General features: G+C 42.8%; 1 protein-coding gene and 1 pseudogene across 1 annotated transcript; both read right to left on the reverse strand.

Annotated features, from left to right (window-relative positions):
• Window positions 1-441: 441 nt before the first annotated feature.
• On the reverse strand, window positions 442-3,790 carry LOC123140646 (uncharacterized). Its single transcript, XM_044559932.1, has 2 exons — window positions 3,693-3,790; window positions 442-2,748 (listed from the first exon to the last, which is right to left on the reverse strand). The coding sequence occupies exon 2, from the start codon at window positions 2,673-2,675 to the stop codon at window positions 567-569; it is 2,109 nt and encodes a 702-aa protein (XP_044415867.1). The 5' UTR covers window positions 2,676-2,748; window positions 3,693-3,790; the 3' UTR covers window positions 442-566.
• Window positions 3,791-7,459: 3,669 nt separating this feature from the next.
• LOC123146410 (wall-associated receptor kinase 3-like) lies at window positions 7,460-12,742 on the reverse strand (annotated as a pseudogene).
• Between the last annotated feature and the right edge of the window lie 546 nt (window positions 12,743-13,288).

A 13,288-nucleotide genomic window follows, 5' to 3' on the forward strand; every position in this document is an offset into this window, starting at 1 on the left:
AACCCTGACGATCCAAGCTGATGAGGATTGGAACAATAGGAACATGCATGGACATAGCGACCCGAATCAACAAACAATATAGAATCGTCGGTGTAGGGAAGATTTTAGTTAACCATTGGCATTCGCAACCAAAAGCAAAAGGTAGTATAATTAAGTAGTATGCTGGAATGGAATCAGGTTCTTGTTCATCTACATCTACTTTGCTTCAACTTTTGCTTTTTCTTTTGGCGGGCGACTTTGCTTCAACTTTTTCTTTTTCTTTTGGCGGGCGACTTTGCTTCAAAAAGGGCCAGTGTGATTGGATTTAAACAAATATAGTATATCATACATAGAGTAGTAAACAAACAAATCGTACTATACATCAGTTATACAATACCAAAGATAATTGTACTATATATAATTGTACTACTCATCGATCGACTTAACCACACCACACCTGGACGCATGCAATTCATTAAATAACTCTGCCGCCTATTTTTAGAATCATCCAAATCGAAAAGAAGGTCGTGCGCTGAAATCAACTCCGATAAGACTGACACCTGGAGGCAAGCCATGCAGTTACCTGATTAAGTCAAGTTGGCAGTAGTTAACTCCTCTTCCTCCTTTGGTGCAGAATCCGTCAAGTTGGTACGACTTAACACCTCCTCCTCAAAATCGAAAAGATGTCGTCGGCTGATACCATCTCTGATAAGACCGACACTGTTCTGCACGTCTCCCAGCCCCTGATGCGCCATGAGCAGCCAAACCAAGGTGATGAGCTCTCCCCCAGTGCTCAGCCGTCGGGCATGCTCTTCCGGCCGGCACTTTCCGGCTGCGTACACAAGCATCCGCACCCACACCTGCTCCAGTCTTTCCACCTCGGCCTGGATGCCCCCTTGGTCTTCCAGCACCGCTTTGTGATCCCGCAAGAAGATCCAGTCAGGAAAGTCCAAGTCACCACTAGTAAATATATCAAGAAAGTCGTCCTTGCTGGATGCACCCGTGACACAGTCTGAGCGCGACGCCAATACATCCTGCACGTTGGTGCTGACGGGTAACATGTCAGGGTGCTCCACCAGCAGGTACAACATGTACTCAGATAGCATCTTGCAGGTATCCACAAGACGTCGCCGCCGTGCTGCCTCTTGGTCCTCCTCTTGGGTCGCCACATCAACCAGCGGCCGGCCATCGCCACTGCTACTCATCATCATTGTTGACTTGGCCGCCTTGTGCACCACCACGTCTGTCCAAAGGTGTAGCATCAGCAAGGCCCGCTCGAAGGGGAGGGTGAGTAGTAATCTATAAGCACCTGGAACGCTGATGGGCTTAGGACTACCCCACTCGTGGCCTAATGAGTCATGGATGAGCTCCTTGATCTCCCTCGTGACTTGGGCATGCTTGGTGTTGCTTATCTTCTTCCATAGCTCACTAGCTCCAAATACGCCTGCCATCTTCTTTGCCATTAACAAGATGGTGCTACTCCACTTCCTGCGGTCTTGAGCTGACATGCTCCTGGTGGAGCTAAACAAGTTGTACTGCCCCATTGAGTTTGACCACCATGACTTGGTCTCTGGTTGGATCCTCGCGAAGATAGGCCAGGCCACTCGAGTGAGCAGCGCATGACACCATCCAGCTCGAGCTTCCAAGAAGGGCCACTCCCATGGTGACATCATCACCATGAAGAACGAGCAAGCTTCCAAGCAAAATGCTCCAATGAATAATATATAGGTGATCGCAGCATCAACTCTACTTCTTTTATACTCTTTCTCCGTTTTCTCGGCATCGGCACTACTAGTCATCATCATCTTGACGTAGAGCACAAAGGCAACCACTGTGGAGGCGAGGGAGACACACCAAAGGATGGCACCGGGCATTGTTTGAATTACCCGGGATTTCGTGAAGAAGCCGTCATACATTATGCTAAGCTCAATCTCCACCCTCTTGAAAACCGTTTGTACATCTCCCGAAGCCTCGCCAATTTTTTCCAGAGTTTGCTCGTCCATGTCGAAGAGTTTTCGTCCAGCAAATATATCCCGCAAGCCTCGCTCTGTGTGAAGAGCAGCATACCTAACAATTGCTTGATAGGCCTGCACATTGTTTTCACTGTCCTCTACTTCAAGGGATGCCTTCTTTGCTTCTCTGCTAGTGGAGGTCCTGAGGCCTTTCTGGCTTCCCAACTTGAGTGCCCAAATCCTCTCCCCATACTTGATGATCCCGGCAATGAATAACAATGCAGCCGGGATTACAAGTTGGTAGTGTGCCAATGCCGCCCATTTCCACAACACATACACAACTAGGCATGCTTGGCCTAGAAGGTTCAGCAGATGCCTCAACCACAGCTCATTGTCCTCCAATGAAAAAGCAGTCACAGTGTCCTGTCCTCCAAGGTGGCTAAGAAGGAAAGGTGCCCACAAGAGAGTGAGCTGATGGGCTGGTTTATGATGATCATTGTCATCTGTGGTGGAAGTGGTAGGCAAATTGACTGAAAGGTGGCCTAGTGCATATGCTGCTATGAAATCACCTGATAGGTAAGACAACCATATCATGATTGTAAGCAGCATATGGCTGTGGCGGCGCCGAAGGCCGCCGGAGAAGAAGAGGAATAGTTGCAGGACAAAGCTCAAGAGAATCAATGCATGGATTTCCCAATCGTGGAATAGTTGCATAATGGTAGTGTATGTTGAAGCTTCTGCCATTGATGTACGTAATCTTGGATCGATGCTAGTTGACAGCTCTCTTGATCTTGATTTACAACTGCATGCACATCAACTGTTTCTGATAATTAGGTGCAATCAGGGTATGCTGTGTATATATAAGGTACGTTAGTTTCATGACTAAAGTACTGCCGAGTTGTTTGAACTAAAACAAGGGGTCATGATATATATCTGTGTGATGTATGTACGTACGTAGATGATGTTTTCTCTCTAGTATATTTTTGAGATTTTTTCCAAAACTTATTTTTCCAAGAAATTCTTGCAATCTCTTTATAATTAGTTGTTTGGACATACAGAGTATGAGGTTGAGAATGGATTAAATTTATCTACTGTATGTGTATCTAGCTAGCCGGGCTAATTAAACAAGAAAATGACATACGTTGGATAGCAGAGAATTCATGATTATAAGTACTTCCGTCAAATTATATTCTAGAGTTTGTGGACCTAAACCAAGAGACCCTGCCATGGAGCTCACGCTTCTGGTGCCGTTCACCTTCATAGTCTAACTCATGGCCGGCCTCAAACCAACGACCGGTGTTTAATGCAAAAGAATATGTACAATGAATAAAGAGGAATAATGCACGTGTATGTATGTAGGTATTCTGTCTAGTATATTTTCGAGAAACTTTTCAAAAACAAATTTGATAAATTCTTGCAACCTCCTATTATAATGAGCTATTTGGACATACAGATATGATGTTGAGAATGGGTTATATTTACTGATTGGATCGAGATATAATGCATACAGGCATGCATGTTTCCACATACCCTTCCTATGTACTCCAAACATAGGTACACATACTAGTAATTTAATCCAAACGGGTGAAGGTGAGTACCCTAAATCAACACGGCGCCTTGATTTATTTGCTAGTATCATCATGCATGGCATTGCGATGTAAACAAGAGCCTTTAATTAATCATTACTTGCCGCTCTGCGAAAACCTAACGAAACGTAATGTACTATGCGAAAATTACAGGAATTGGAATATCAAGGCATACCTGATGAATGAGTACTCCAGTATTTTCTTGTTTAGCACCCAGCTTGCATGCATTCATCGACTTTAATTAGATATATGTGTGCCTATCATATCCTCATATCTACCGATTATCAGATGGAATGCTTCCCTCTAAGTCAGCCATATATACATGTGTGTGCTCAGTCTCAGTACATGAGATACCTAGCAGGTGTTGCAAGCTACGGTCTTTATTCCTTTGTCTATTCTTTTTATACAATGATTCCTTTCTCTATCTTTAGACAATGCAAACATGTATTGGTTCCATTCCTTTCTTGTACTGGCAAACTATTCCTAATGTCACCTAGCCATTTGATTCCAGGGACGGAGCTCACGTACAACCGCTGGTGTCAGTTGACACCAGTGCGGTTTAGCGTTCCATCTAACACGCTTAACAAGTTCTGTCTCTGACCCCAGCCAAAAAAATCGATTGACCCCAGCCCAGCCGCCAGGAAGCTACACAGGCCCAAAGTGTTAGCCCAATTACAGTCGTGCAAACAAAAAGGTAACAAGTGACCCTAACAAAAAGCCAAGAACACATTGATCTGATCGCTGCTTGGTCTCTCTGATATACGCTGCAGTACGTGCAGGTCGCACGATCCACAGTTACACACCGATACGTCTCTTTGCCGCCTCAATCCTCAATTCCCACTCCCAAAAACAAACCCTAGCAATCTCAATCTCTCTCACCTCTTCGAGGAATAACACAAGCCCGAACCAAGAATAGTTTGTCTTGATGCCGCCTGGCCGGCCGCAGCGGCAGCGGCACAATTTTAATGTAAATGTGAAGATCATGACCAAGATTGTTTTGCGTAATGTGCGGGCAAATACTCGATTCTCCTTAGCGTCAGTCAACAATGTTTTGCATAACAAAATGGGAGCAGTTTTGAGTGATTGACTGATTTGCTACGTAAGAAAAATATTTTTTTTCTACCATTACGAATGATGACATGATTGATCTCTTTAAGAAGACGAAAGATCGTGAAGGGAAATTATAAAAGGAGAGTCTCAAGTGACTTCAATTTTTTCTCTTGATCATATATTTCTTAGTATTATTTGTTTTGTACCATTGTTGTCGGTATAATATGTTTTGTTTGTTCATCCTTTGCTTGAAGTTACAAATGAAGCTCTGAAGTCAGTGTTTTTTCTTCTTCTAAATTTTTAAGTAAGAGGTTTCTTGACTTCACCCGGTATGAAAATTTTGAAATAACAACTATTAAATTGTTTATCGATTGCATATTTTCGATCTTTGTATTGTCTTCCGAAAGTTACTTATATTTCCTTGCCATAGTTCAGTAGTGGGTAGTGTAGTGGCTGACACCGGTGCTGAATTTTTTCTAGCTTCGTCCCAGGTGATTCCCATGTCACGCAAAACTGGCAGTGCAACACTATCCTCGCCATCTCCTTCCATGTCCTGGAACGCCACTTCAGCAAGACCTTCCGGCAGCAACTTGATCTTCTACCCATGAACACAGCTGGCAGGCTGAATCTTCCATGGAAACTGGAAAGGCGGGTATGAAATGCGACACAAGTAGGAGAGAAATCATAAGGATTATCAGTTTTGTGTATGGATATATATATATATATACACACACACACGAAACTATTCACGAAATTTGTCTGCATGTCATGATCCGAGCTAGCTCACATTTGTATTCCGCATCATCTTCATTGTTTTCTTTCTCACCTACATAATCCATCCACAAGCTCATCTTAAAATGAGCTCTTGGGGTGGAACAGCCTCAACAGACACGTCAGTGACTTCAACAATTTCTTGGCCAGTCTACTCCAATCCAATGAATCTTAACACAACAAAAAATGTACCTAATTGCGGGAGATTGGAGAATACCACAGCATACAATTCAGAGTACAACTGCCTGCACCAGGGAATAAAATGAACTCTCAGTAATAAAAGTAAGCCTTCGAATGAAACTAGTTTCCAGAAAAGTACTTTCGCATGATCTAAATTTTTTGTGAAAATGTTCTGTAATCCTATCATGAAAAATATCCTTGACCCTACCCTAGTATGATCTAACATTTTCTATTTGTTGAGATGAGAGTAGTATCAAAGAAGAAACTAAGAGTAAAATTACATTAGTATTTGTATGATCTGGAGCAGCAAGATCAATTGATCTTTTGCATAAGCTTAATGAGGATGTAAGAAAATATTGTGAATGGACTAAATTTAGCAATTGGATCTAGAGATATATCCCAATCTCATATTTCCAGTCTATCCCTAAGTCCCAACAGCACCTTATAATCTATTAGTACCATCATGACGTTGCAATGCAGATAATTTTCGTTTGAAAAAGAGGGATCACTGATGCATGCAGTGCAAACATGGGTCTTTAATTACTTGATGCTCAACAAAAACCTGGCAAAATAAAATGTATTAAGTGAAAACAACCCAAATTGGAATATCAAGGCATACCTGCTGACTGAGTGCTCCAGTAGTTTCTTATGTCGCACCTAGCTCGCATGCGTCAACTTAATTTAATGCTACCGATTATTACAGACGGAGTGCTTTCCTCTGAGTCTGTCATATATGTATGTGCTCAGTATATGATACCTAGCAGGCGTTGCAAGCTAGGGTCTTCATTCCTTTCTCTTTTCATTTCAGATAATGGTTCCTTTCTCTTTTTGAGACAATGGGAACATGTATTGATTCTATTCCTTTCTTGTACTAGTAAACCAGAGAAAAAGGGTTTCGCTGGGAAATTAAATAGTAAAAGGTTAGTTTAAACCATGCCTAATGCCACGCAGCCATGTGATTGCCATGTAGCGCAGCCGGCGGTGGGGAGAACTGGCAGTGCATGGCGGATCTAGGACCCAGGCCAGGGGGGCCTGGGCCTGGGCCTGGGGCGTGCACAATGCTTTCTTCGGTCAGTGTAGCATTTTGGGCCCTGTAGACACACTGTAGCTTACTATTGCAGGCCTAGGGCCCGGGGCGTGGCCCAGTCCTAGCTCCGCGCCATCCTCGCCATCTCATTCCATGTCCTGGAACGCCGCTTTAGCAAGGCCACCTCCGGCAGCAACTTCATCTCCAGCCAACACTGCCCCTAAACCCAGCTGGTAGGAAAGGCGGGTATGAAAACCAGGGACCGTGCCATATGCATGATGTATGTACGTAGGTATTCTGTAGCATATTTTCGAGATTTTTTAAAAACAATTCTGAGAAACTATTGCAATCTCTTTAATAAGGAACTGTTTGGACATACAGATATGGAGCGAGGTTGAGAATAGATGAAATTTAGTAATTGGATCGAGATACAAATGCACACATGTTTCCACGTACTCTTCCTATGTACCCCTAAATCCAAACGGCCTTAATTTATCAGTATCATCATGCATGACGTTCCAATGCAAACAGATCTTTAATTAATTAATTATTACTTGCTTCTGAGCGGAAACATAAAAATATAGTATAATGTACTTTGTGAAAACTATAATTGGGATATCAAGGCATACCTGCTGAGTGCTGACTGAGTACTCCATTAGTTTCTTGCTCCATTTAGCACCCAGCTCGCATGTATGCATCGACTTTAATTAGATACATGTGTGCCTATCATATGATCATATGTACCCATTATTATAGACGGAGTGCTTTCCCCTGAGTCGTCTGTAATATATATAGGGACATTTACCTTTGTGCCCCTGACTCGAGCCAACTACTCAAATTTACCCCTAACTTTTTTTTTGCTCTAATTTGCGCCTAAAAAGCATTTTAGGTCTCCAGAATGCCATTCCATCTGGTCAAAGTTGTTTGATGAAAACTTCAAAAATTCTTAACAAATTCATATGAACTCAGAATAATGCAAAATAGGATATCAAAATGTTCATAAAAACATCACCTATATGCGCATGTCATTACGTTCATGAAAAATCACTCTTTAAAGCTTTTTAGGGTTTATAACATTAAAAAACCATTTAGGGTGAATGCAAATAGATGCACATATAGGTGATTAACGTAAATCACATGCATGTATATGTGATATTTTTATGAGCATTTTGGTATCTTATTTCATTCTTCTAAGTTCATATGAATTTGTTATGAATTTTATAAATTTTGGTCAAACAACTTTGACCAGATGGAAGGGCATTCTAGAGATCTAAATTGCTTTTTAGGGGCAAACTTGAGCACATCAAAAAGTTAGGTTTTTGAAATCCGGTATGGACAGCTGTGATGCGTAGGATGATCACCTGGCTGTAAGCTCATAACATCAACGCGACCTTTCGGAAACATCATCAGGTGAAGCACACAATCATTTGAGATTATCTATTGAAAAACATAGTAATAACTTGGTAGTTAGCAATGTATAGTTGAGTTATAGAAGAATTTATGCAAAAGAAGCACGGGGATGTCTCGTAATAGTAAAAAATCTTACCATTTTATCTTCATGGATGTTACCGTAGTTCAACATGTGCACTAGTAGCACGTATTGACCATAATGTTGAGGAGTTTGATAGTAGTAATTCTCAACATCAGTACAAAATGCGATCAGATGATTTTGCTCCTGATAAGTTAATTCTGAGCCATCGGTGTAGTAGGTTCTGTCTACCATATTCCGCACATTCTTTGAACAATGAAAATAAGCTGTCAACTATTTTGAAATAAAAAATATAAATTTCTTAATAACTATGTTTGAGAAACTCACATAGGGGAAGAATTAGAAGCGTATCAACAAGGACCCAAATATCCAAATTGTCTTCGCCAGTGTCAGGATCACGAAGATCCATGGTGACAAGCATACCCTCATAAAAACCATACATCTTGCAAAGTGGTTCCCAATTCTTGCAACCAAAATGGGTTACACTCTCAGAATTATACAGATTTACTTCAAAATCCATACCATGATGGGTCCTCAGCTGGATTTTCTTTGTTTCCATAGTTTCATGATCTTCAAAATCCACTCTCTTCAAGACATAGCGTCTTGCATGGCAAGGGATAAACTAGTTGAATTGTAAAAGACAAAATTACACGTTGAAGTAGTAGAAGTCGTGCTTAATTACGAAAAAAAACTTGTCATCGTTTCGTACCGTTTCAGCCTCGAAGGTCTCCTGGAGCTTAATGCTAAAGCGCCAACCTTCGTCTAGGAGAGGCCTGTCGCACAGACCCTGGTCGTCGTTACACCAGTCGCACTCCCCTGGGAGACTTTCGTCATCCGTTGATGACATTTCCTAGGTTCATATAATTTAGAGATTAAACTTGTACAATTAAAAATATGTACTACAAAAACTAAATTAGATCATTATTATTCATCACGGGTTGACTATCGGAGCAATCAAAGTAGGAGTAGTTTTCCAATTTGAGCATTCAATAAGCGAAACCAAATCGTAAAATGAATTAGTATTCAAATTAGCATGCATTCAATAAGCAAAACTACATCATCTCTTGCGTTCGTATATCGTCAAATATTATCACTAATACACCCCGAATACTATCATACATATAGCATGGCTAATACAGTTAGAACCGTAGCGCCCGACGGGTATCGACACGGGCGGTGGACACCCAAAGAGAAGGAACCATCAAAGGATCATAGCTCCAGTGAGATCCCTGAAGAACCTGGCAGATATTGTCGAACCTGCCCTCCAACGCAACCATGTAGCAACGAACGTGCTCGTCCTCATCGCTGACACGGTGACGTACCACCTCCGCGGTGTCCGAAAGCCTCGGCACCGTCTGGCCCACGCGACCGCCACCAAACAAGGTTCGGGTCAACGACGGGCTGGCTCCTCACCAAGCTGCGCCCCCCAGAAGGTTCCACCTCCCAGTACCAGCCCAGCGGCGCCCAGTCCCGGACATGGCCCCTCTGATCAAGCAGGCCTCCTCTGCCGAGTCGATGACGAGGATGCGGGATAGGCATCCCCGACGTCGATGCAGGAATAATTGTTTTAACTAAAAAAACTAGTTCTATTAATTTTCTTACTAAAAATAAACTACTTCTATAAAAAATAAACTAGTTTTATTAATCAACTAGTTCAACTAATTAAACACTTACTATAAATAAAATAAAGTAATACTTACTAAAAATAAACTAGTTTAACTAGTTCTATTATTTTTCTAACTAATTCTATTAAACACTTAATAAAAAATATCTAATTCAACTAACCTAACATCTAGTGTGCGCGGTTGATTGATCAGACGGCAAAGCAATAACTCGGACAAGCAAAGAAGAAAAAAGGGTTGCAAGACTGACAGTAGGCGGCTGGTGTGCGCGGTCGTACGACTGCTTGCCGAACTGCCACTCCGACTCCGAGAGCTTGCAGTTCGAGATGTGGTTAACCAGCCGGACCAACTCTGTGTCCGGCAGGTCCTTGGTGCTCAGCCGACACGGGTCTCGGTGCCCGCTCATGCTGCTGATGATGTGCTGCCGGGCTTGAAGGGGGGCACTCGGCGCTTCACGAAGGCGGCCAGAAGGTCAGAGGCCTAGAGACCCTCCGACTCCGTCACCACCTGCAGGCAGGCTATGGCAGCGATGGAGGTGGCCGACAGTTGCTTGGGCTTGAACGTCCAGCTGGCGCGCGGCTCGGCACGGCCGGCAGGTTTAGGTAGTCCATCGTCGGGTCAATATTCTTGACGAAGAAGAGATTGGATGATGACTTCATTTGCAAATTGCTTATTCTTTCGCACGCTACCATTAATTGGCTTCTTTATTGCAACTTCTTTATTATTAAGAAGACCCTTGTAAACTTCGCCAAATCCACCTTTTCCAATTATGTTGCTATTCTTTAAAATGGGCTTGAGCTCCCCCTTTTTGAAAATTTTAATGCCTGTTGCCTTCTCTAATAGAGGGCCGCCATTATTTTTTGTAGAATTCCTTCATCTTCTTCTCTTTGTAAAGAATAATAAGGAACGATATAATTACCATGAGAAGAATACCCCCTATTGCACCTAGATGGGCAGAAGATAAACTTAATTTATATCATTAAATCAATGGTTACAAATCTAGCAGAAATGTTAAGTATAAGAAGTACTATTCTCTTATATTCATCTACTCGAGGTAAAACAATTTACCGCTAGAATTATCAGGACAAAAAAGAATCTAAATCAGGAGAGGAGAGGGATTCAAACTCCAAGGGAAGTGCGCAGAAGACAAAGAAAGCATGTGCTCTCTCCTTGCTAAATTATAGTGGATATAAACTTTGTCCTACTTCAATTTTTATAATCTTTGCCCGAGTTTATAGGGAAAAAATCTAGCATCTACAATACCAGTAGATTCATCATGAAATATATCTGCATATGCTATAATATTTGGTATTGTAAATATTCATATATTTTTCAATAAATTAGGAAAAAAATTCAAAGTTTGAGTAGCTCATAAATTACAGCTAGGTCATTTATAAAAATTAAGGAGTACGCAATTGACTGACCAAAGTCTATTGAAACAATTATATATGCATACTTTATATTGATTAAGAGATGTGCAGGCAATGGCTATGCCATACTCCCTCCAATCAAAAATACATGATGTTCCAGGATTGTCCTAAATCAAATTTCTATCAGTTTGATCAAATATGTAGAAACGTATACCAACATCTGCCACAACAGCTTAGATTTATCGAACCTAAAGAAATATGACTTAGGAAAAACTTTGAAGTTCAAGTATTTTGGAATGGAGGAAGTAGATGTGTTAGTGTGTTCATGATTTAGATTGGCAACTGGGGCATACATATATACAGACGCATAAAGATGCATTTTGAAGTATAGGTTCACTCATTTTGCTGAATATGTACATAGTCTATATTGTTTTTTGTCTAAAAAGGCTTATAGTATTTATGAACGGACGGAGTAGCTTACCCACAGCTGCCTTTGATGCTGGAGGGAATACATCTGTGCAAGTCCCCCCTTTGCCGTCGTCTTTCATACCGAATTTGCATGGACAATCATAACCATCCAGCCTGTTTTTGCAGATCCCGCCATTTGGGCAGGGATTTGTAGGGAGCTTGCACTCATCAATGTCTGAAGAATGACCATTAAAAAAAAAAGGACTGAAGAATCAACACTCCGGGTAGTTAACGAATTGCTAATTAATGACAATTGCTTGTATATATAGGATTATATATATGTAGTATGTACGTACATTGGCATCCGTTTGGGATGTACGGGTTGCCGTCGTAGTGTTCCCAGCACTTGCAGACATAGCCACGAGTAATTGTTGTTCTTGTTGTCGGAAAATCACGAGTACGTGTTGTTGCGTTGGCACAAGAGCTGTTGCCGCTGACACAGGCGTAGTCTGAAGGAAGCCGTCCTTCATCCGGACACGAATTAGTGTTCCCGGCGGCGAAATCGAGGATGAAGGGTGTCCCCTGGGGGTACCTTTCGAGTAGCGTCATGTTGCCGCGTATGTCAGGCGTAGAGAAGCTGTACACTGATTCCTCCACCAGCATGCCGTAGGAGCACGGGTAGGTTTCCCACCACCTATTCTTGTCATTTCCTTGGACCGACAAGCTGATAATTTCGTTGGGGCCGTTGTCGGGCGGGAAGGGGGCCACGCACGACCCGTTCGTCCCGGCCGGCCTATCCAGGTAGTTGCTCTCTGGTACACTGCAAGGGAACCCGTCCGCCGCCGCCGAGAAGTAAGGTTCGTAACTCAACTGAGCGTCAACTATCCAGCCGACGCCCTGGAGAACATTACGCTTGGATGACATAGCGAAATCCATACGCAGGGACAAGGAGGAGCTCGTGTTCTCACTCATGCTGCAGCGGTACGAGACCGCAGCGTAGGCTCGTGCATCGCTGGTGGCGACCGATATGCTCGCTAGCTCCATCAGCGACCACGACCATGCGAGCTTGCCCTCGGAGTCGCCCTTGCGTGTTCTGTTGCCAGCAAGGAAGGCGCGAGAGTGGTTGCAGAGGACCTCGAAGCCCTCGCGGAAGCAGCGGAGGCCGATGCCGAACGGGAAGGGGATGGTGATGTTGCCGCACTTTTCGCGGCAACCCGGGCGCTGCCCTTCGGCCGCCGAGGCAAGGATGACAACAAGGAGGACTGGAAGCAGCATCCGGAAAAGGAATTGGGAGCTGGACGTGGCCATGGTGTGCTATCGCTTATATATGATGAGCTGCTGCATTCTCCCTTGTTATATACACGGACGACCGCATTCTCCCTTGTTATCACTGACCACGTCCAATGTCTGGAGAACAACAGCGCTGCAACAATTATCTTTAGGAATTAGGACTACTTGTTACGTATTAATTAATGGTTTGTGCAACGAAGTTTCGTTTGCTCTCTTTCCTTGTTTGTGTCCCGGTACTCCAGTGGTCAACGTCTATCACATGAATATGAATCGCTGGGGTCGGCATTTTGCTTCTTCTTTCGAGGATAATATAGTACTACCTCCGTGCTAGTTTATTGACCCTCTTCTTATTTTTCTATTAGAAAAGGGGGACATCCCCGGTCTCTGCATCAGAGTGATGCATGCGGCCATCTTTATTAGGGGGCAAATAGGTTCAACAATAATCTAAAAGTCTCGAACAAAAGCTGCTCATAAAGAGCTAAGGAACAAAAATAAAAGCCACAACCAGCTGGCAAACGAGAGATAGAAAAACTAATTGACTGTCCTATTACATGACCGCCATCC

Source organism: Triticum aestivum, chromosome 6D, assembly GCF_018294505.1.
Source record: "Triticum aestivum cultivar Chinese Spring chromosome 6D, IWGSC CS RefSeq v2.1, whole genome shotgun sequence".
Classification (NCBI taxonomy): domain Eukaryota; kingdom Viridiplantae; phylum Streptophyta; class Magnoliopsida; order Poales; family Poaceae; genus Triticum; species Triticum aestivum.

Bases quoted from the DNA above. Each gene is read 5' to 3' on its own strand.
- LOC123140646 (XM_044559932.1), bottom strand. From the start codon at position 2,675: ATGGCAGAAGCTTCAACATACACTACCATTATGCAACTATTCCACGAT.